This window comes from Euprymna scolopes, chromosome 10 (assembly GCF_053919585.1).
Source record: "Euprymna scolopes isolate OS-2025 chromosome 10, ASM5391958v1, whole genome shotgun sequence".
Taxonomy (NCBI): Eukaryota; Metazoa; Mollusca; class Cephalopoda; order Sepiida; family Sepiolidae; genus Euprymna; species Euprymna scolopes.
In genome coordinates, this window is record NC_136491.1 from 42,927,848 (window position 1) to 42,952,565 (window position 24,718).

The 24,718-nt window shown below is 34.0% G+C and overlaps 1 protein-coding gene across 4 annotated transcripts in view; it reads right to left on the reverse strand.

Moving 5' to 3' along the window:
• The window catches only part of LOC145285946 (large neutral amino acids transporter small subunit 1-like), a 209,609-nt gene that overhangs the window by 83,419 nt on the left and 101,472 nt on the right, over positions 1–24,718 (reverse strand). For all 4 annotated transcript variants that reach the window (XM_080134454.1, XM_080134457.1, XM_080134455.1 and 1 more), the window contains exon 3: positions 7,677–7,802. In XM_080134454.1, coding sequence (XP_079990580.1) covers positions 7,677–7,802 — 126 coding nt within the window. The remainder of the gene's footprint in view (positions 1–7,676; positions 7,803–24,718) is intronic.

Below are 24,718 nucleotides of genomic sequence, written 5' to 3' on the forward strand. Positions count from 1 at the left end.
TTTCTCCTCCTTGCTACCTCTATCTCACAGAAGAGATGTTGCGAGTTTGTCTCTGATGTATCGTTAATTTCATGGAAAGTGTTCGACTGAGCTTCAATCTATGGTCCCCCTCGCCAAACTTTCACAAGAAACACTCGTCTAGCTGTAAACACTATCAATAATTCCCCCCACTCTTTATCTGTGCCTAAACCTAAACGTAGATTCCATGAACAAAGCTTCTTTCTTAGAACTGCACGCCTGTGGAATTGTCTTCCGTTTTCCTGCTTTCCGGCTGACTACAATATGGTTGTCTTCAAGTCTAACGTAAATAAGTTCTTGATGAGCCGTTCCATATAAGTTATCAAATTAACCGAATGTTCATTACTAATGATTACTATATTGTCTAATTTCTACTGTACACTCTTTAACCCTTATCCTTGAGTGGCCTCTTGGCCTTAATAATGTGGTGATGCCTATGTAAAAAAAAAAAAAAAAAAAAAAAAAAATGCAAATAAAAACCACTAGGCAATGTGTGGCACAAATTTTGTTCATCGGCATAATTTTGCACAATTCATTTAAAATCAGATTAAAATGAAAACGTATCAGTTTCATTTTATGAGAAAAAAAGATTAATATCATAAGCTGCATATTGAGTGAGAGATTATTTCTATCAAATGAACATTTTCTATGTATCATGTCTCATTGTTTGGACTGACATCTAATATATAAAGTGCAAAATGTGTGTGTGTTTGTAAGTGGCACAAAAATTTTAGACACACGCAACAAACACTAACAAAATTGGTATCGTTAGAAAGATTGATCTCTCAGACAACAAATATCCAAAAATTGGACAAAAACATTAATTCTTTGATTGTCAACTGGGCCATTTTTTGCAAGGAAGGGTCAGTTTGTGCATTTTTGCACAGTCATTCACGCCTTGCAACCTCAACGTACGTTTTAAATGTGCTATTTTGTAATGTTGTAAGTGTGTCGTGGGCGAGACAACTAAAGAATTTGTTTGTTTTTTTTCACCTCTTTTTCCCCTTTCCCATTATAGCTTTCTGCAGCTTTTTTTTTTTTTTTTTTTGCACTCGCATGAGTATTAATTTTTTTTAGGGGTTTCGTTGCTCAACAGCCTTACTATACCACCTCTCCACACCCCGGCAACACCAGGTATCCATGCTAGTAATAAAATAAAATAAAGAAATAATCTTTTTTAAAAATTTTTTTAGATACTGTTGTCCTTTTTTATTAACCATTTTTTTTAATGAAATATTTTAAAAAAGAAAATTTTGAATGCACCTCGTTATTATATTTTCTCTTCTTTTCTCTCCTCTTTTCTTTACTTAATATATGTACTAGCAGAACCACCCAGTGTTACTTGGGGGCCTAACAAAAGTAGAAGAGATTAAAAAGTGTGTGTAACATCTCTTATAGTAAAACTTCTAGCTCAATCTGTCTCTCTATCATTCTCTCTTTCCTCCTTACTCGTTTTTCCACATCTTTCCACTCAACCATACTTTCACCATGACCCAGCCCATTCCTCTTTCTTGTCTTAATGAAAATAAAAATAATATAAGACATTCTATTCTTTTATATAATACATAAAATTGAACCTTCACCCACCCTCTACCAATGAAACTTGGCTCTATTGATTCCTCTAAAGAATGAATAGTTGTTTTAAATCTTAGATATTATAGATCCAGGGCAATGCCGGTCAAGAAAATACCAACTGTACAGGTTACTTTTATATTAATTTACTTTTAGCTGGACACACAAATGTTTGCCTATATATATATATATACACACACACACATAGGGTGGGGCAGAACAACTTGCTTTTTTATTTTAATTGATATTCCAAATAAGCAAATTGCTCTGCCCTATCCTGTATATAGAAAAGAGAAATTAAAAATTTTATACATCATGGATGAAAGAGACAATTGTCACTCATTCTTAAAACTTTTTATATGCTCCGTAGATTATAATATCTAAGATTTACAAAATGAGCTTGCATGTATCTTTAATTTCAGCAACTTTTACACGCTATTTTCGCGATAGTTCTTAGTCTACCCATGTTTGTTTGGCTTTTTAGTATAAAAAGCAGCTCCCTGGCACTCGGCCAGGGATGACTAGAAAAGCAATGAGGTTTGATCAATGCGGGGGAAACCCCTTATATTAGACAGTTGCCATTCATTAGGACACTCCCTATTTATTTTTTATGGAGAACCAACATCTTGTGGGAAACGCAGAAACTGGCTTGCAGCCAAAGTTAAGTTTTCCCATATGGCGTGATGTTTGACCTCATTAAGTTAATCGTTAAATGAAAACGTTTTTCATTCCTCTCCCTTCGTGGCCGAGCGGGTAAGATGCCAGTTTGTTTTTTCCCTTTCTTTTCTACCCTTGCGTCAAAGCTTTGGGTTCAAGCCTACCTTCCTACCAAAACCTTTTTTTTTTTTCTTTTACACCTCCAAAACACCCAGGCAACGCCGGGCACCCCCACTAGTCATTTATAAAACTCACCATGTATGTCGATCTCCATTTTTTTGCTTTCAAATTTTCTTTCGGTTTTGATTCTGGTTGAAGTCACAACTTGAAAATTTTTTTTTTTTACTTTTGAAATCACGACTTTATATTGGGTACAATATCATATGAAATTATTGATAGATAATAGACTATTATAATATATACAAAATCTGGATAAATTAAAATATCATATTCAAGCATATTTTATGACTGGGCAACGTGGCGCCTCCTGCTAGTCAGTACATATATAACTAAAAATGGCAACATCCGTAAAGCCGGGAAGTTACAACATAGTATAAAAAAAGATAGGAAAAAGAAATATGGCCATGACGAAAATATTTATATCTTAGCGCCAAATATGGGCAAAAATAGCTGAAAAATGTGCTTGCATCATAATGTCTAATTGCCTGTGTATAACTACACGAATATAAACATATTTGTTTAAGCTAATCAAACCACATACCAATCTGATGAAATAGATTGCGAACTAGTACAAGAGATGATGATGATGATGTTTGTCCATCGTTTGCAAAGATGACCGTGATCATGCAATCGTTCTGTGGGTTCAGAAATGACTTGTTAGACTGGTTCGAGCTCTGAAGTATTTCTTGTATGTTGGACACCTGTGGTATGATTCTGTAGCCGAGGTGCTGCTAGCATCTGTCTTTTATGATGTCATGCTTTCTCTTGTGTTCTTAATTGCATGTGGATTCAGTCATTGTAGGACCTTTGTGAGTTGCGGCACACTAGGAACATCTGTCTTAGGTTAGTTTTTCCCATGCATTACAATACAAACTGAACTGTTTGAGGGAAACCTTAAGATTTTCCTTGAACCTAAAAACCAGGTACAGGCAACAATGGAGTACTGTTGCCACATCTGGGCAGGAGCTGCTAGAAGCAGCTTATCCTGACTTGACAGAGTTCAAAATAGATCTCATAGCGTAGTGAGGGATGTCTTTTTCCCTTCTCTGCAACCTTTTTCCCCACAGAAAAGACGTTGCATTTTCATGACAGGTGCTCATCTGAGCTTCAATCTATGGTCCCCACCCCTTCGCCAAACTTTCACGAAAAACACTTGTATAGCCAAAATCACTATCAATAATTTCCCACACTCTTTATCTGTGCCTAAACCTAAATGTAGATTCCATGAACAAAGTTTCTTTCTTAGAACTACACGTCTGTACAACTCTATTCCAACTGTCTGCTTCCCAGCTGACTACAATTTGATTGTCCAACGTAAACAAATTCTTGATGAACCGTCCCCTAAGTAATCCAATTTACAAAATTCCCACTACTTATGTTTACTACGCTATAATCACATTGACTAATGTATACGCATTAACCCTTATCCTCGAGTGTCCTCCGGGCCTTGGTAAGTAGTGACTCCTGTATTTAAAAAAAAAAAGAACCATTTCCACTATCCTCCTGCAAGTTTTTTTTTTTCCTTTGGACAGCTCACCATAAAGGAGCTGTTTTGGAAGCTTTGAATCAGGCATGTGGCATATGACCTGCTCAATGAACCTGAAACTGCTGTAACATGGTGTGTACTGATGGAAGGTCTGACCGATCTAGAACCTTTGTGTTTGGTATCTTGTCTTGCCACTTGATTTTTAACAATCTACGGAGGCAGGTCATATGAAAATGGTTCAGTTTCTAGGCATGTCTGGCATATACAGTCTAACTTACAGAAGCATACATAAGTAGGGTAAGAATTACAGGTATGTATACTTAAAGTTCAGTCTGTAACCGAATTCCTCTACACTTCCACACAGTGGTTCTGAGAGGTCCAAAGGCAGCACTAGCCTTGGCTATCCTGCAGTCGACTTCATCATCTATTAGTAATGCTCTTAACAGAATACTGCCCAAGTAAGTGAACTTGTTCACAGCTTTTAGGTTGGTTCCACGAATTGAGATCTGGGGTTCAACATATCAAGAGTACAAGAGATACTCATGTACCTACTGTAATTAAATTTTGTAAAGCATTTGGGCTTTCCTAACATAGAATATTAAATAAAATTATTAACATTAACAAATAAACATACACAAACAAATATTCATTAGAAATTTTGTTCACATAAACAAAAATGTGCATATTTGAACTTTCTTTACATAGAATACTTAACAAAAATAAAATACCCACCAAGTGCGCTTGAAAGCCGAATCATAATGTAATATTAGGAAAATAAACAAATATCTTACTTGTTTTAAATTTATAACAAATATATTTCGGAGCTATACTCCATCTTCAGTATGCTGTTTTCTTTCTTTTTTTTTTTTTTTTCTTTCTTGCCATGTTGTAAAGTTGGAAAAAGAAAAAGTCTGTAAAGAGCCATGCGTTGTATCTCAGCAGTTGTATTTTGAAATGTTGGAACAGTGCGTAGGCAACGCGAGAATAAAATCAAGGGTGTGAGTTCCATATGGAAATGTTGATTTAATTTGAGGCCTTCGGGACAAGATCAAAGTGTAGTATCTGTTCTTCAGATGCTGCACTTCTATTTCTTGTTCTCTTTCGGTGGAGGAGAAATCCTTCACGACTGAGACAATTTTTATTTTTGTACCTTTTCTCCATGTTAAAAAACGACCCTGGTGTCTAACTCTGTCCTGTGGGGAGGCATAGTAAATAGGTACAACATAATATTAGGAGGGAATCTTTCCGTAGAACTCTGGAATCTGCACGGAATTTCAAACAGAATCCTCTATTTAACTTGTCTATAGGTAGGCATAATCAATATTTAAAAATAGAAAAATGTTGTATATATACTGCATAAAGAATGTGTATATATTGTATAAAAAATGCTGTGTATACAGTCACTGTTCACGTAAACAAATGGTGACTGAAAAGGTCACAAGTTGTCCACTTTATCTGCTTTATATATATATATATATATATATATATATATATATATATATATATATATATATAAAATAGTAAATCAGGGTTCATACAGATTTTCAATGTCCATTTTCAAGGACATATCAAGCCCTTTTCCAGACAAAAGTTAAGTTTAAAAAACAAAATTTGAAATATAAAGTGATATAATAAAGAAAAATCTAATATTTTAATTAATTTAAAAAAAATATTTTAATATTCATTTCGATTTTGAACTTCACTTCGGCTACATCTGTAAAGTATATGGATAACATCAAGCAGTTTTGTGATAAAGGGGCATAACTCTTGCATCAACAATACCGGAAATAATAGAATGCAATTTTAGAACAATGTATTTATTTCGACTTCACGTTTAATAATTTAATAGTATTTTAATTAATATTTAAAAAATATTTAAATAATATTTATTTCGATGTTATCTCCTATCTATAATATTTTACTTGCGGAAATTCCCTTCTGGACTAAATTACCATACGTTTGCAACAAGTTGCCACATACAAATTTATTATGTCTACACTATTATCCACCATCTTGTGTAACTTTTGAATGCCATTTACGCTACATTTTGTCATTATAATAAAATCCTACATTTCATCCTAGGAGTGCCATTCATCACAATTGCAACCATCTTAAGAGGAAGTAGTTTGTATTTTCCTCTCTATTTACCAAGTACTTTTACCACTCCCAATCATCACCAGGAAGATTTCTACACTTTCAACAGATACGGGGTTGCACTTTTATTAACTGGGTCATATACACATCGCAATAACACAAGCCTTCCATTTCCCAATACAAAAATAATAAATTCTCCCTTCTCACATTCCGCTAAGCTGAAACTGACTATTTGTTCATTCCATAATCTAACTTTTATTATAAAAACAAACGCTGCAAAAATTTACCAATATGGCTTCACTCTGTACTAAAGGCAATCGTTTTATATAAAATACACCTAATACAAACATATTAAACAACTGCAACACATCGAAACAATGTTCATAAACCAAGAATGCTTTCATTTACATCATTAAGTTTACCGTATATGTTAATTTTTATTAAACAGTTACGTTACCGTGCTAAATCTTTTCTATTTACATACATTGGTTGGTTGGTTGGTTGGTTTTACGGCATATCAACCCTTTTCGGGTTATTTAATGCTGAATCCAAAGATTTAAGAAAATTTTTTAATAGAATATGTTTGTTTTCAAGTCAGTTTCTATTTAACCTATAGTTGGAACCCTAACAGGTACTACCACTCCGGGTCAGAGTGGACCTGGGAGCAATGGTAATTAAAGGGTGGCTCCACACTCCCCAAAGCCCACAAGCTGGGATCTCACCACTGGATATAGTTTAAGGTCATATCCAGGACCTTACATACATTGGATATGCTGTTTTTTGACACATTGGCATTGATCACCATTATTTTTTTTATATAAAATAAAAAAGATAAACCTTTATTTTTTTAAGTATGATTGATGGAAATTCTTTATACACTAAATAAAAATTAAACAAACGGATTAATCGATTGATATAGCCGAGACCCGTACTGTCTATTCCTGACTACCGTGCTAAATCTTTTCTGTGTACATACATCGTACATACTGTTTTTCAACACATCGGCACTGATAACCATTATTTCTTCTTTCTTTTATAACAGACAAAAATTCTTTATTTATATGCTAAATAAAAAAACTTTTAAAAAACGGATTAAATGATCATTATAGCCAAGATCCATGTTCATAGCCAGTATTTTGCAATTTATATACTTATAAATTTCCTTATGCGTAATTTGGAAGCCTTTAAACTGTCTACCATTTACAGTTTATATATTTAAAAATCTCCTAATATGTGATTTGGAATTCTTTAAACTGTCTATTCCTAACTACATGCAAAGTTTGTGTGTATACATGCGTGTTTTTGCGTGCGAACGTATGTGCGTACGCGCCGGTGTGTACTTTGTGTGCATGTGTTTGTATGTGTGAGTGTTTGCGTGTGTGTGTGTGCGCATGTATTTGTGTGTGAGTGTGTGTGTGTTTGTTGCATCAACCAGACTATGCCACAGCAATGCGTGGTTTAGTGGGTACAGCTAGTTTTTTAATATTTTGATGCAAAATTTTTTAGTGAATATAAAGAATATGACTTTCAGGGCCTTTTCAAGGTAATAATAGAAAACAGGGCTTTTTTCAAGACCGAAATCAAAACTGAAGGCCTTTTAAAGCCTGCACAAATCCTGATATACATGTTTATATATTTGGTAGTCAGTGGAAAAAAATATATTATTTACCTTTGGCGAGCTGAACAAATCCAGTAATGATGATGAGAAGTAATGCAAATACTTTGGCGTAGGTAAAAATATCCTGAACACGAGTCGCCCACTTTACATCCTTACAATTCACAAATGTCAGAATCACTGAAAAAAAAAGAAATCAGACATTTTGAAGCATTTTTACAAGATTATAGGGAGAGAAAAAGTAAATTTTTATTCAAAAAATAATAACAGTGTGTGTGTGTGTGTATATATATATATATATATATATAGTAATTTATAAAATATATATGGCGATTAAGCTACACTGAATATTCCACGTTTCATTCACTCTAGGACTCTTCAGGCTTATGCGCGAATTCTGTGGTTGTTTATCGTTTTTATATGCTCCTCTTCTATTGAGATTTTAGTTAGCCAATCAGCTTTCTAGTATTCACCGCGCCCTTCCTATCAGCCAATGGGTATGCATTTATCGGACTAGAAAGTTTGCCATCACTACGGCTTACGGGAGCTCTCTCCACCGCAACACACACACACATACATACACACAAACACACACGGAAAATTTGGGAAAATCTTTTTAACCGGTTTTCGGACAGAAATTTGGCTGTTAAGGGGTTGCCCTTTAACAACTCTACCAAACTTCTCCACCAATTTTGGGTCTAAACACTTGAAATTTTAGATATAGGTTACTTGGACATGGATTTAACTTTATAATTTCATTTAAGCTGAAAACATTAAATGAAAAGGAGTCATAATTGGGGTCAAAGTTTTAAAAAATTGACCTTTGCGGTCTCTACCAAATTACTCAGCCAATTTTTGGTCTAAACATTTGAAATTTTACATAAAGTGTATTCAGACATAGGGCAAACTTTTTATGTGTTTTTTTTTTGTTGAAAATTTGGCTTCCAAGGGGTCAAAGTTAAAAAAATTTGACCTTTGCAATCTCTAGCAAACTATTAAGCCAATTTTACATAAAGGGTATTCAGACACGCAGCAAGCTTTTTAATCAGTTTTTGGGCGAAAATTTGGCTGGCAAGAGGTCAAAGTTTACAGAGTTGACCTTTGCAGAGTCTACCAAACTCCTCTACCAATTTTGTCTCTAAACACTTGAAATTTTAGATGTAGGTTACTTGGACATGGGTCAAACATTTTAATTTAATTTGAGCCCAAAACAATAAATGTTAAGGGGTAAAAATTGGGGTCAAAGTTAAAAAAAATTTGTTGTCTGCAGTCTCTACCAACTTTTCTCTATGGTAGTTAAGGAAGCCTATTATATAGAAAGGCATTACCATACATATGCACACTTTTTAATATATACAAATGCACATAAAGTTTTTAACAGTACATAGGGCCCGAGCAAAGCTGGCCGGAACTGCTAGTAACAGATAAAACAGACATTTTGAAGATTAATGATATATCAATCCAGGGAAAAAAAATTTTTTTTATTCAATAAATAACATCAAAATTAAAAATCAAAATTAATTAATAAAATCAAAATTAATAAAATCTCTCTTTCCAAAACCAATATGTTAGTATCAGGAAGATTCATTGCATGTCGTGCTGGCTTGGTAGGCTAAGAGCAGGCTTAAAGCATTTTCACAAATAAAACCAAGTCAATTCACGCAGGTCACAGGTGTGCCAAGTGTTTCTATTTCTTGGTACAAATTTATGTACAATTGATTTAATTCAACAAATCGATAAGGTGGTTAAAAAAAACAAAACAACAAATATATAAAAAATAAAGGTTACCAAAAGCCAAAAATAAGTTACTCTTCTACCTACCTAGATAAGTTTTTGTCTTATAACTTATTTTAAGACGTTTATTTAATTTGAAACACAAGCAGCCTTTATTTAATTTGAAACAAGTAGTGCCAAGTTAGTACAAGGTGGCCGACATGTGACTTATCTGGTAAGTCTCAACAATATCTCAAAACTCAAAAATAAAACAAAATACTAATTAGAAATCCACCCAATAAATGTATCGTTTTCAAATATTGACTTGCATTTGTAGATCTTGGTTGATGTTTTGTATTTTTTCTTTTTTTTTTTTCTAATAATAGATACTTGTTTCATTGAAGAAATAACAGCAAATAATAGTTAATTAATAAAATGTTGTTTTGCAAAACCAATGTGCAAATATTGGAACGTTTCATCGGATCTCCTGTTGACTTGGGAGACCAAGAGCATACTCAAGGCGTTTCCACAAATAGTGTTGACAAAGAAGTTCTAAAAAAAAAAAAAAAGTCAAATCAATTTGCAGTAAGGACTCATTAACAAACCGATGCTGTTGAGGAAGTCACACAATGGGGCCTATTGCTTCACTTCTCTCCATGGCGATCAGTTGGAACACAGATGTGTTAAGACAACAATTCACTTCTGATCAGTGATTTCCAGCCATTTTTCTTTTACCATGCCCCACCTAAAAAAACTTATATCCTGCTGTCATCCTTGTGGTGATATATAATTCTTATCATTTAAAAACTGAATCTCGTTTCAGATGACCACTAATATTAAAAATCTATATTATACTTTTAGTCTGTCTGTCCATTCCACTTTCTCTCAGAAACTACTGAGCTGATATGACTAAGATTTTGCATGGACATTTGTTATAAGATGCAGCAAATTATGGTATCCATTCGATTAACAGTTAGGCATTAATAGAGATTAGTATTTAATGCAAACGTGAGCACGAATTTAATCATATTCAACCATCAGTTTGGCATAAAGCACTCATTTTGAGACAACTTCTTGTTTTAATGGGCCAAAAGGTCTAGTATTTATTATAATACTAGCAAGTTCTCCTACCATATTGAGCCTTATTGTAGTGAATACAATATGAATATATATATATATATATATATATATATATATATATATATGACTGATATGCAGTTTGCTTGAAGCATTGTGTGGGATAGGTATGTAGTAGAGATTTAGAAGGCTGTCACAATGCGAGGAATGAAATATAGTCGTTGTTGGTAAAAGAAGACGAGAACAATGCATGCTTTGAATCAATCTGTTGGGTCCACCATTTGAAAAGGGAATTTTTTTCTGAAATTAATAATGGATATTGTCGCAGACATAACAAGTAAGACATTTTTACCTAATATAACTGAATATATATATATATATATATATATATATATATATATATATATATATAGACATATGTATGTACTTGTTGATTTGTAAATCGCCACTTGTTCTCGTCTTCTTTTACCAACAATAACTATATTTCATTCCTCGCATTGTGATAGCCTTCTAAATCTCTACTATTATATATTTCTCAACTGTACTGACATGCAGAAGTTCAAGTCTAATGTCAACAGACATCTTGTTGCTCAACTCCCTACATAGTATTCCTGAAACTTATGGCCCCGATGGTAGCCTCCTACATCAAAGTGGAACTGTGCTTTGTTTGGGGTGAAAAATGGAATCAACATATATATATATATATATATATATATATATATATAATATAAAGCTGAACGTCTGTGTGTCTCTGGTCACGAATAGGCTCCTATATGGTTGACTATTATAGAAAACTGATCATATATAATGATAAATGTATCGAGACACAGGAATGGGTATGTTTGATCTGGCATAATGATGATTCATTAAAATTGTGGGGTCTGCGTACGCGCCTGGTCCACAAAGTATGAAAATAAAAAATTAAAAAAAACATTTACAAGTGTTTTCGATATAGATGTACATAATAATACTTTGATAAGTATGTTTTAACTTAAATAGGGATGGTATAATAAAATTGTGGAGTCTGCGTTCGTGGCTGGCCTCCATAGTATGGAAATAGGCACAAACTTTAATAAAGGCTTTTCATATCTATCTGCGTAAGTATACTTTGATAATTATGTTTCAGTTTGAAGAAATATGGTATAATAAAATTATGGGGTATTCGTTCGCACCTGACCTCCATAGAATGAAAATATGTCACAAAGTTTAACAAGGTTTTTTAATATAGATCCACAGAATATTGTGATAAGTGTTTTAGTGCGAACAGGTATGGTATGATAAATTATGGGGTTTATCTATTTTATTTTTACTTTCATCATATTTTGCTTTGGTTTTGATACCCCCAAATCGAAGCTATCACTTTACAACCCTTCCTTTTCATAACCTATCATACTTTCATAAATCAGAGTCCATTTTCTGTAGGTTGTTTTTGAACCCAGTCAACGACGGGTACTTTTGCTAGTATATAATATATATATATATATATATATATATATATATATATATATATTATGAAGGAATAAGGAATTAATAAAGATTAATTACAACACAATACCACACTTATTCACACTTTATCAGAAGCTATTGGGCCGATCTGGCTGAAATTTTGTATGGACCTTTGTTATGATAAGATGCAGCAAACTAAGTATTATGGTATCCGTTTGATGAACACTCAGGGATTAATAGGATTAGTATTTAAAACAAAAAACGAGCACAGATTTAACTATATCCAACCATTAATTTATAATGTAAATCTCACCTGTCTGTTTAAATGTATGTATGTATGTATGTATGTATGTATGTGTGCATGTATTTATGTTTGTATGTCTGCCTAAAACTTTTGACAGAGGCGACGGATTTTTATTAGATTGGTATTGTTTTGAAGCTCAACCCTTCAGACGACAAATATCGAAAAATTGCCTAAAAACATAAATTCCTTCACCCTCAACTGGGCACTTTTCTACAGAGAGAGCTTTTTTCACTGATATTTTCGAAAGTCATCCCCCTCTTTTCGATTGACTATCCTTAATTTAAACAGTCATCACTTCCGGTTAGGTGATGGGTGCAACAGCAAAGAAGTCATGTTTTTCTTTTCACATTCTTTTCCTGCTCCGCAGTACGGGTTCGAGCCTGCCTACCACAATTTTTTTTTTTTTTTTTTTGCTCAACACACACCTTCAAACACCCAGGCGATACCAAGCACCCAGGCTAGTTTAACAAAGCCCTCATTCTAAGTCAATGGCTATAACTTTTTCCTGTTTTTAATTGGTTAAAACCTCTAGTTTTTAAATAATCACCTAAAAATAAAAATCAGCAGACAGAAATTTTGAAATGTGCAAACAGATAAAAATTAAAAACTAAAATGACCTCCCTGCATCCCAGACAACACCGGATAAGTACAGCTAGTGTTAGGAACAGATGGTCAGATATGTAAGAACGTCATGTGAAAACAATGGACAACAGGACATCAATTAGCGTTGAACTTCAAAGAAGTCAGCAAACACAACCTGACACTTGGAAGTATCGATCCAGACAAGCTGTAACTGCATACGACGGAGCACAGATCGTGCTGTCTATTAAATTGTTTCAGAAGGAGAAAACGTGCAGTCAGCAACAAAGGGTCATGAAAAGGACACATGGAATTGGAGACAATAAACTCTGGTGATCAACCAAAAATAGCAATTTTATCTGCAGCATAGTCTGCAATAGAGGCTGAATCACTCCCAACATTAACATCCAACACACAACGAAAACTCGTCTAGCTACAACCAGTGTAAATAGTTTTAATTTTCTTCATTTGTCTACCTAAAATCAACATAACTTCCATCAGTAAAGTTTCTTTTCAAAAACTTCCCGTTTGTGTTAAGCATATCTTGGAGGGTCCAGTCTAATGTAAAGAAATCCTTGTTGAGCTATCCTATTTAAATAAACTAATTTTGTTACCTTTTTTTTTTTACCAACCATCAGTAGGAATACGAAATGTCTTGAAAAGAAAAAAAAAATTTTTTTTTTTTTTAATAACATCATTGTTTTTACTGTGCCTACAGTCTTCATCAGTATATATATAAGTTAGACAAGCATTTCATCCAAGGCATGAAAATTGTTAAACAAAATGTTTTTACTATAGGCTTTAAAAATAAAGGTACAAGATTCAATTTTAAATTTATTTATCTTCAAAGTGCACTTTTATAAATTTTACAAAGTAAGGTATAAAAATTTAATACCTTATTTTGTAAAATGTATAAAAGTGCACTTTGAAGATAAATTTCAAATTGAAACTTGTGCCTTTACTTTTAAAGCCTATAGTAAAAACATTTTGTTTAACAATTTTCATGCCTTGGATGAAATGCTTTTCTAACTTGTACCGTATCTTTAAGATTATATTTTATTTAATTTATTAATTTGGATAAAAAAAAAATGAAAGCTATTTTGCATGTATTTATAAAAACTCTCCTACTCTCTACTTTAGTTTGTATTTCTCCTCACACCACAACTCATTTTTGCAACCCCCTCTTTATATTATTACAGGTCTGAATATTCTGTTTCAGTTTGTATTTCTCCTCACACCACAACTTATTTTTTGCAACTCCCTCTTTGTCATACATGTCTGAATAATGGAAAATCTGAATTTTTTTAAGAAAAACTTCAAAATAACTTTTAGATTAAATTTTTTTAAACTTCTTTCAGAATAGAAAATCTTTACAATTTAATAAGGAAGATATTTCATATAGGTTTCATTAAAAATATTCAGTAGATAACGAGAAAAATAGAGATGAAAACTTCTAAAGGACTGTAGTCCTCGCAAGCTAAAGTCTTTGTTATTGTTATTCTATTATTATTTAAAACATTTTGTGTCCTGCTCTTTCGTGCGAGGACTAATTATATATATTTACAGTGAGGAAGACCGACCAAAGGATCAGTCGAAAATTATGTGCTTTTGGAACGAAACATTCTTATTTATTTTTTTCAAAAGTCTTTTTGTATTCCTACACGTCAACACATAGGAAATAAATACAGAAAAGATATAAACATTTATATATTGCTTGTATTGATTTTTTTATCATATATATATATATATATATTACCGTGTTATCTGCTTAGTGAAATGTTTTGGTTACCGAATTGCATCAATGACCCAGTAACTTCATCAGACTTTAACAGAAATAGTTATTATGATTTGAAAAACGATATTATAAGAAGTAAGAAAAAAAATTCTGATCCGACAAAATTTAAGTTTTAAGATTTAATAATTAAACAAACATTGAAAAGGAGCGAGGTGGAGTTTAAAATATTCAACCAGACACAGATAAGAATAGATAGAGAGAGAAGGTGCAAAAGAAGGGATGGGTATAAAATGCATAAGACTTTGAAGGTGGGGGTATGCGGTGGAGGGGGGGGGAGAAAAAGAGAGAGATAAGGACTAAAGGGAAAAAGGGAAATACAAGCAGTTAAGGAGGCACCCACTAGCGGACTGTCAGACAGTTGCGCTGGAAAGATGTCATATGGAGTGCGACACATTAAAGATTTATGCAGATTGGAGTGGGCGTTGTTCGCAGTAACTAAGATGCACCCTCTCAAAGTAAGCTTAATTACATCCAACCTAAGTGCATTTACCTATTTAAATGCATTGGCTATAAAAGGTCTCTAAGAAATTAAGTAAATTAAGAATTGCCAGACATGGATTGAATAAAAATATGCATGTAGGGGTGGCGGTGGTGGTGATGATGAAAGATAATAATAATAATAATAGTAAAATAATAAAGATAAAAATAATAGTAATAATGATAGTAAAGGAAATTGAATAATATTCGCTAAGTAATTGTATAAATACAGAAGGTATATGTTGTGAAGGAACATAACTGGCTATACACCGGTTACAAACTGTATATATATATTGGACTGTTTGGCAGACAGCGGCAGACAAGCAGTCGCAGTAAGACGGATAGTCTTACGTGTTGATTATCAGACTTTCTTCCCCATACTTGTTACTATGTACTTCTATTTACCTTAAGCGAGCAGCCTTACGTTTCTGTATTATAAATAAACCCCATTACACATACCACTCGGTGTAACTCACGTTTGTCTTTATTTCCTAAGTATTTAGGAATATAACAATGGCGACGAAAGGATGTTCTTTCTCTTAACAGAGATAAATTACCGTACCAAGGACTGTGTACAATGCAAGGATTTTTTGTTTTACGAAAAAAACAAACTACACAAGGATTTTTGACCACGTGCGTCAATGAATTTAAAAATTTTTCCTACCTAAAGTAGCGAAAAGTACGGATTTTTCTTCGTAAAGAACTCACAAGAAATTATAGAAACATGTTCAAGGTAAAGTGGAATTTATATTTATTTTGACAAGTAAAAAAAAAAAAAAAAAAAAAAAAAAAATGGTCGCAAGTTGAATTCGAAACTACACTAAAGGATTACGAGTTTCGAAAGAAAAAATATAAATACAACGACTATTGTACCATTTTATGCCACGTGGGAACGGCAGCCATATATTTTTTTTTTTTGGAAAATTAATTGTTTGTTATTGCCTTTATATAAATAATTGGAACTATTTGTCGTGGGAAGTAAGAAATATTTTGTGTATGAACTTACGTTGTTGAAAAAAAAAAAAAAAAAAAAGAATTATTTTACAAAGCCTGTTGAATTACTATGGATGAACTTTGTTGAAACGTGTTGTGTCTGCATATTGCTACTAATTTACGATATACGTAAATTTACGATTTTTCTTTGGAATTATTGTGTAGAATTCGAAAAGACATTTTTGTACTAGAAGCTAACATGGAACAATTAGCAGAGTTAACTAAGGCTCTAGCCCTTAGCATCCAGGAACAGACGAAAATGACTCAACAATTTTTAGCGCAACAACAACAACAACAACAAATTCAACAACAACAGCTACAGCAACAGCTGCAACAACAACAAGAAAGAACACAAAAAACTTTAGAGGCACAACAAGAACAAACAAACATACTACAACGACAAATGTCGACACAGCAAAAGAATTTAGAAAAGCTAATTCTAACGTCGACCGGGAAGAAGACTAATTTTTCTGCCGAGGGTATTTCAAATTCACTAACGGAATTTCGTTACTCCCCGGATACTGGTGTTACTTTCCCTGCATACTACAGAAGATACGAAACAATTTTTACGAAAAGATGTTTAGACTGGACCGATGAGGAAAAAGTTACCCTGCTACTACAAAAACTGGGTACTGATGAAAACACCAAGTATGCAAATCTAATTCTACCAAAAAAACCGGAGGAGGTTTCGTTCGAGGAAACAATTAGTACCTTGTCGAAAATATTTGATAAAAGGGATAGCCTATTTCACTCTAGATACAAATGTTTGAACATTCAGAAGGCAGAAGCTGAAGACTATCTAGAATATGCTTGCACTGTGAACTGTTTATGCGAATCATTTAAATTGAATGAAATTTCCGCAGACCAATTTAAATGTTTAATCTTTGTACAAGGTCTCACAGCACCAAGGGACAAAGATATACGTTCACGGATCCTAACAATTATGGAGGCGGATCCTAACATAACATTGCAAAAAGTCACTGAAGAGTGTCAACGTCTGATTAACATAAAGAAAGACAACACTCGCATTGAAGAGAAAAATATTTTTAAGGTGCAGCAAGTAAAAAGGCAAGGGACCACAAGAAAGTCCAGGTTCCAAGAACACAGGATCCTTAAAGGATACAAAGACCCAAAGCTAAAGTGTAAATGTTGTGGTAGTTTAAGACACAACAATAAGACCTGCTGGTTTAGGAACAAAATATGTTATGAATGTGGTCTCAGAGGTCACAAGGGAACATACTGTGCCCAGAAGAAAAGACAAGGGACCGATAATGTAAATACGCTTCGCATGAATAAAGAAAAAAGCTGCGAAAGACGGAAATATGTTGATGTTCGGATAAATGGACATCTGGTTACATTGCTTCTGGATAGCGGTGCAGATATTAGTATTATAAATGAAGATATATGGAAAAGGATAGGTCGACCTGAATTAACGAAAACCAGAAAGACGGCGAGAAGTGTGTGCGGCAAAAGATTAGAGTTCAAGGGAGAATTAAAATGCAAAGTGACATTCGCTAACCAGACTCATAAATCCAAAGTGTACGTCGTACCAGGAAAGAATACATGCCTGTTTGGGGTAGATTGGATTGTCCTGTTTAATTTATGGGAGAAACCCATAAATTCGTTTTGTAACGTTTTAACTGCAGAAAAAGCAAACCAAAGGGAAGACTTCCTGAAGGATTTGAAAACTGAATTTCCCAATGTTTTTGCCGAAGGACTAGGACTCTGTATTAAGACAGAGGCAAAATTTGAATTAAAGAAAAATGCCACTCCAGTATTCAAACCTAAAAGGAATGTGCCTTTTTCAGCGATGGACGCAATCGAAAAAGAGTTGGATAGACTTCAACAACTGGAAGTCATTGAAAAAGTTAACCACACAGATTGGGCAAGTCCAACCGTGTATGTAAAGAAAAAAAATAACAGAATAAGGGTCTGTGGAGATTTTTCAACGGGTTTAAATGACTGTCTATTGGACCATAATTATCCCCTTCCGTCCGCAGAAGATCTGTTCTCTAAGCTTAACGGAGGAAAAATTTTTTCTAAGATAGACCTCTCAGATGCTTACTTGCAAATTAAGATCAGCGATGAATGCTCCAAATACTTAGGCATAAATACTCATAAGGGCATTTTTAAGCTAAAGAGGCTTCCTTTTGGATTAAAGGTTGCTCCTGCTATTTTCCAGCAAATTATGGACACGATGCTGGCAGGGTTGGAATTTTCAATGGCCTACCTTGACGATATCCTAATTAAAAGTGAAAATTTGCAAGATCATAAGAAGCATGTAAAAGAAGTATTCAAAAGAATACAGGAATTTGGTTTTAAATTGAGCCCAGAAAAATGCGATTTTTTTATGAAAAAAATTAAATATCTAGGTCAAATAATCGACAAAGAGGGTCGAAGACCGGATCCACAAAGGACTGAAGCAATTGAAAAGATGCCTGCTCCAGATTCAGTGACAAAATTAAAATCGTTTTTGGGATTAGTTCAATACTATGCAATTTACATCCCTAACATACATAATTTAAGAGCTCCTCTTAACGAGTTACTGAAAAAGGGTGTTAAATGGAACTGGAATAAGGAATGTGAATCTGCTTTCCAAAATATCAAAAGATGTCTACTGTCAGACTTAGCATTGGCACATTTCAATCCAGAAAAGGAACTAATACTAGCAACGGACGCCAGTGATTACGGTGTTGGCGCTGTATTACTTCACAAGTATGAGGATGGTAGGACAAAAGCTATCGCCCATGCTTCAAGAACGTTGGTTGCAGCGGAGAAAAATTACAGCCAAATTGAAAAAGAGGCGCTGTCGATAATATTTGGAATTACAAAGTACAATCGATTTCTCCATGGACGATCTTTTATTTTGCAAACCGACCATAAACCCCTACTTACCATATTTGGATCAAAGAAAGGCATTCCCACACATACTGCGAATCGATTACAGCGATGGGCTGTAACCCTCTTAAACTATCAGTTTAAGATGGAACATGTATCCTCAAAAAAGTTAGGACACGCAGATGCATTATCACGGTTGATCCCTAAAAGAAGCGAAAGTTTCGAAGAAACGGTAATTGCTGCGCTTAAAGACGAAAGTGAATGTACAAGTTCAATGTGTAATATGATACGTGAACTTCCGGTAACTTTCGAAAAAATAAAAAAAGAGGCAGTAAATGACATTTTCATTAAGAAAATGAAAAATCAATTGGGATGGATAAAAAAAAATAAAAAGGTAGATCAAACAACGCCTTTTTCCATCTGTGAAGATGTGCTCATGTATGGTGAGAGGATCGTAATTCCACTAACGTTACAGAGGAAAATTCTGAAGGAATTTCATACAGGTCATCCGGGCATTTCGAGAATGAAATCCCTTATGAGAGGATATGTGTACTGGCCTGGTATGGACAAGGAAGTTGAAAAATGTGTCAAGACATGCAGAGGATGTCAATTAGCAGCTCGAGATCCTCCAGTAAAAACGACGCCATGGCCAAAGACGGACCTACCCTGGTCACGTCTGCATATTGATTATGCGGGACCTATAAATGGTTATTTTTACTTGATTATTGTAGATTCTTTTTCAAAATGGCCAGAAATATTTAAGTTTAGACATCCAACAGCAAAAAACACTGTGAGTGCGCTTAATGAAATTTTTAGCCGTTTTGGAGTGCCAAAAACCTTAGTGAGCGATAATGGAACAGCATTTACTGCTCATGAATTCAAAGAATTCTGTGACTCACTAAATATTCTACATATGACAACACCTGTGTACCATCCACGATCGAATGGGTTGGCCGAAAAATTTGTAGATACGTTTAAAAGGGCACTTAAGAAAAATCTTACTACGGACACAGACGAACAATGTATTCAAACATTTTTAGCAATTTACAGGGTGACACCAAATCCTAATAATAATGTCAATTCTTCCCCGGCTGAGCTAATGTTTGCAAGAAAGATAAGATCTGTCTTCGATAGGCTGCTACCAGAGAAAAAGAAAGTTTTCAAAAAAGAAAACCTTAATACCAAGTGCTTCTCCCCAGGTGAAAATGTATATTTCAAAAATTTTCAAAATGGACAAAATCAGTGGGTGGAAGGTATTATCAAAAAAAGGATTGGGAGCATGGTCTATACCATCCAAGGATTAAGTTTTGTCTGCAAAAGACACAGAAATCAAATACGTCCCAGACTGTCTCCAAATGTGGAAGAGACACCAATGGAAACATTGTGCGATATTTTTGATATACCAAAACCAGCGTGTGTACCGCAAACAATGAATATTTCGCCTGAACCGACCATACGGGCTGGACAGAAACCTTTACCCCGGGTAACGCTGACCAGAAGGAAAAGCGCAAGAAAGAGAAAAGTTACCAGGAGATTAAGCCCTGACCCTAAAAGGAAGAGGTATTTAAGCTAAAATCAGGAAGATTTCAGCTTCAGGGGGAGGTGTTGTGAAGGAACATAACTGGCTATACACCGGTTACAAACTGTATATATATATTGGACTGTTTGGCAGACAGCGGCAGACAAGCAGTCGCAGTAAGACGGATAGTCTTACGTGTTGATTATCAGACTTTCTTCCCCATACTTGTTACTATGTACTTCTATTTACCTTAAGCGAGCAGCCTTACGTTTCTGTATTATAAATAAACCCCATTACACATACCACTCGGTGTAACTCACGTTTGTCTTTATTTCCTAAGTATTTAGGAATATAACAGTATAGATGGAAGAAAATTTTTTTAAAAAATAGAAAATAAAATAAATAAAATAAAAGTGGGATATATAAGTATAATTAACTAGGTGAGTTTAGTGCCAAACGTATCACATATACACAAATATATATACACATACATAAATACATATAGATGTACACATACATGCATACACAGATATATCCCTGGAAGACCAAGCTGTAACGAAATACAGACAGCAGCCATAAAGGGAACAGTATCTATTCTTAAAAGAGCCCTCGGATATAAATTTAAATCATAACAGAATCAAGTGTTAGCTCGAGGAGGGAGCCCCTTGATATCTTAAAACTTAGTGAAGTAAAATAAAAATTTAAAAAAATAGTGAGATATATACCCACATATATAGACACCTACATAGAGACACACATACGTACATATACATGACCCATCCATACATACATATAAATACATATATATACATGTACATATACACACACATATATGTATACACACATAAACATATAGAGATACATCACATACATGCATACGCATAGATGTGGGAGACCAAATAAGTAGGCTGAAGATAAGTAAGCGAGTAAAGCGCATTAATAATAATAATATTCTGGGCACACCTGTACAAATACATACAGATACATGTACATATTCTCACATATGCATACTTATATATGAAAAAAATTATAATAGTAATTAGTAAGTAAGTGGGGGATAGCTGAATACTTGTACAGATAAATGTGTAACTGATAAAAGTGAATGAATGAATAGGTAGTGTAGGATAAATAGTGGAATATATATATATATATATATATATATATATATATATATATGCATAGATCATCGTATAACGATTAGATCACTTTCTGACTGGCGTAAAAATGAACATTTAAAATTAAAATGTTTAAATTAGACGTTATTTCACGCGGTTAATGGTAGCCGAATGGATTAGGTCTTCACTAAACCGAGCCAGAGATGTCTCGTGATGCGGGGTTCGAATCGTTCGACTGGTATTAATCGTGACACCCTGCACTGAAGATTCCCAAAAGGATGAAACACTAGTGTCTGTAGGCATTTAATAATTATTATAGTAAAAAAATAAGTATGAACATATATATATATATATATATATAGATAGATAGATAGAGAGAGAGAGAGAGGGATAGTTATAGGAAAAAAATGAAAAAAAAAATAAATAAATAAATAAAATTTAAAAAATTTAAAAATATAATAAAAATAATAAAATATGGCATAAGGGTTTGGGAGGGAGGAGAACATATTAGAAAATACATAGAAATGTATAGGATGTGGAATACGTAAAGACGGGATATTAAGAAAAGGGGCGTGCCAAATAAATAAGTAGGTGAACTGGTTACATAATTAATTTACGAATATTCAGGAGGATAGTAGGCTATATTCCTAACAAGAAGGGAGGGAGTGTGGGTTCTAGATGATTATATAGTTAATAATTGGGTGGAATGATGGTCCTAGGTAGGTATAATTATAGAGTTTGGGGACGGGTCTAGGGTAGTTTTATGGAGGTTAAATACTTTACTTACTGTTTTAGGTTGAGGTATTTGATTTTAAATACATTATAAATTATTCCATGCCCATACTTATATGGGGGCATCTATATATTAAGATATATACACATGTATCTAAGCCATTGTATAGTTATACATCTTTTTTTTATTTTATTTTACTTCAGTCGAAGTTCTCAGAAATCAAGGAGCCCACAACCTGAGGCTAACACTTGAACTCTATATGAGATACATAGATATTCGAATGTTCCATTAAACTTCTTTATCTCTCAAACACTAAGTTAGTAAAGAAATTGAGAACATAATATTCCTCTCCCCAATTAACCATTTTAATACGTTGTAGTATATTTTTCATTTTGGTCTCTTGGTCTTACTGGACAAGAATTTATCTAGTCTGGTGGAGTATCCAGTTTTGTGCAGTTACTTGAGGTAACATCACTTAGAGAAGGTGAACCATTCCTTATAAAAGCTAATGTTTGTTAGCCATAGTTAGATCTTCCTTGGGCAGCGAATACTATGTGATTTTGAATGTTTGGTCAGGGTTTACTTTTAGAGAACAGTATCCTCATACCAGGTTGTTCTGGTAAACCCCTGTACAGAGAGACCTTAGAGATTCGAAGTCAGTGTCCAGTACGCATTCAAGTTCTTATGTATTTGCCCGCAGGTGCAGGTGTAACCCTATATAGTTACATGTACAATATTTTCCCAACAAATTGGGGAAATTGTGTGTGGGATATGTTGGGGTTAGGTGGGTAAATTTAACTAAAAAGAGCAATGGATGCAGATTACTAGATAATTGTATGGTAGAAAGTTAAGTGGGGTTTAAATTGGTAGTATTGGAGATATAGGTTATTTTGTTGAATTTAGGAAGGGTAGGGTGAAAGGGTAGGGTAGAATGGGGTAAGAGGGTTTAAGTGTGTAGATGCTACAGTAATTAGTTGCATGTGATAGATGGTTTTACTGGGTGTATGATTTGGCAGATTTAAAAAAAAAAAAACGTTGTCTGAGGGATGTTTCGGAAAGGTGTATAATTGCGAAGGAGGTGGGATTTGTAGTGCCAACAGTTTATGGTAGTTTCATGTTTCCTATTAAGTAATTTATCTCTATCTCTAAAATTGGAGATAAAAAGTTTTTCATTTAGGCAAAGGAGGCATGGAGAATTTAAAGATTTACATATGCTAGATTTTTTAAGGATTTCCCAAGTAATGGTTGGTGTACGATTATTTTTAATTAGATGTAGATGGTGGGAAGTTAGTGAGGTTTTGTTAGGGTGGTTGGGGTTTGTAAAGCAGCATTTATGTACTCTAAATCTGTCTTTAAAAGAAGTGCCGGCTAGACCAATATAATATTTTTTGCCTTTTGGGTTTTCTGTGGAGGCAATTGTAGCTTTATAAACTACTTCTGTTAGTAGACATTGTTGATTAAGTGGGCTTTCCAATTTGTTGGTGCAATTACAATTAGTATTATATTAGTTGTATTTGTATTTTTATCCTTGTTAAGTATCTTATGTTTCTTGATTATATTTTTACAAGTATTAGTACAGCTGTAGCTAAGTTTAATTGTGTTTTTATTAAAGATTTTGTGTAGTGTATGATTGGGTGGGAAGTGGGTGTTTATTGAAAATTTTTTTTGTCTTGTTTGGTTTTGACCATTATATTGAAGGGGAGGGGGTAAACCAAATGGTTTTTTTCTAAATCTATTTTTCTTGTTTTAAGTATTCGAGGAATTAGGTTCTGTGTAATTAATGATAGGATTTGAGTGTCCACTTTCCTTAAGGGCATTTTCATAGAATGGTGTATGTTTGTTGAGTATTTCCAGTTTAGAGGAAATGGTACTAAGTCTTTTTTCAACAAATTTAAGGATAAGTTTAAGGAACTGTTTTGGGTGGTTTGATAATGGGTGTATATAGAGTGGGTAGGTATTATCCTTGGCTTATGGTTCATATGAGTTATTTGAGAGGTTGAGAGTTATATCAAGAAAGTTGACAGTTTTTATGTTAGACTTAATGTCTACTTTTAAAATGGCATTGAACCTTCGAAAGTCTCTCTACCTGCGATCCGAGCGATCTTTAACTCTGCAACGAGTGTAACCAGCAGCGCATAGATGAGCAGACACACCTTCCTATGAGCAGACAGGGGAAAGGAACTAGTAGGCGAGTGAAGGTGCGGGCCTCTACTGAGCAGTAGGTCTAATAGTCTTGAAAGGAGGGACTCGACGATCTTCAGGTTACCAATTCCTTCCGGCTCCTAAGAATGCGCTACTGGTTACACTCTGAAACAATAGAAAGGGGTGTGAGTAATTAATATGAGGGGTACAAGTACAATACTATCTAATTAATGTACTTTGTTTTTATTTTCTCACATTTAGGGCCATTTGAATTTTCAACTACACTTTTCTCCATGTAAAAAAACGACCCTGGTGTCTAACTCTGTCCCGTGAGGGGGGGGGGCATCATAAATAGGTACAATAAG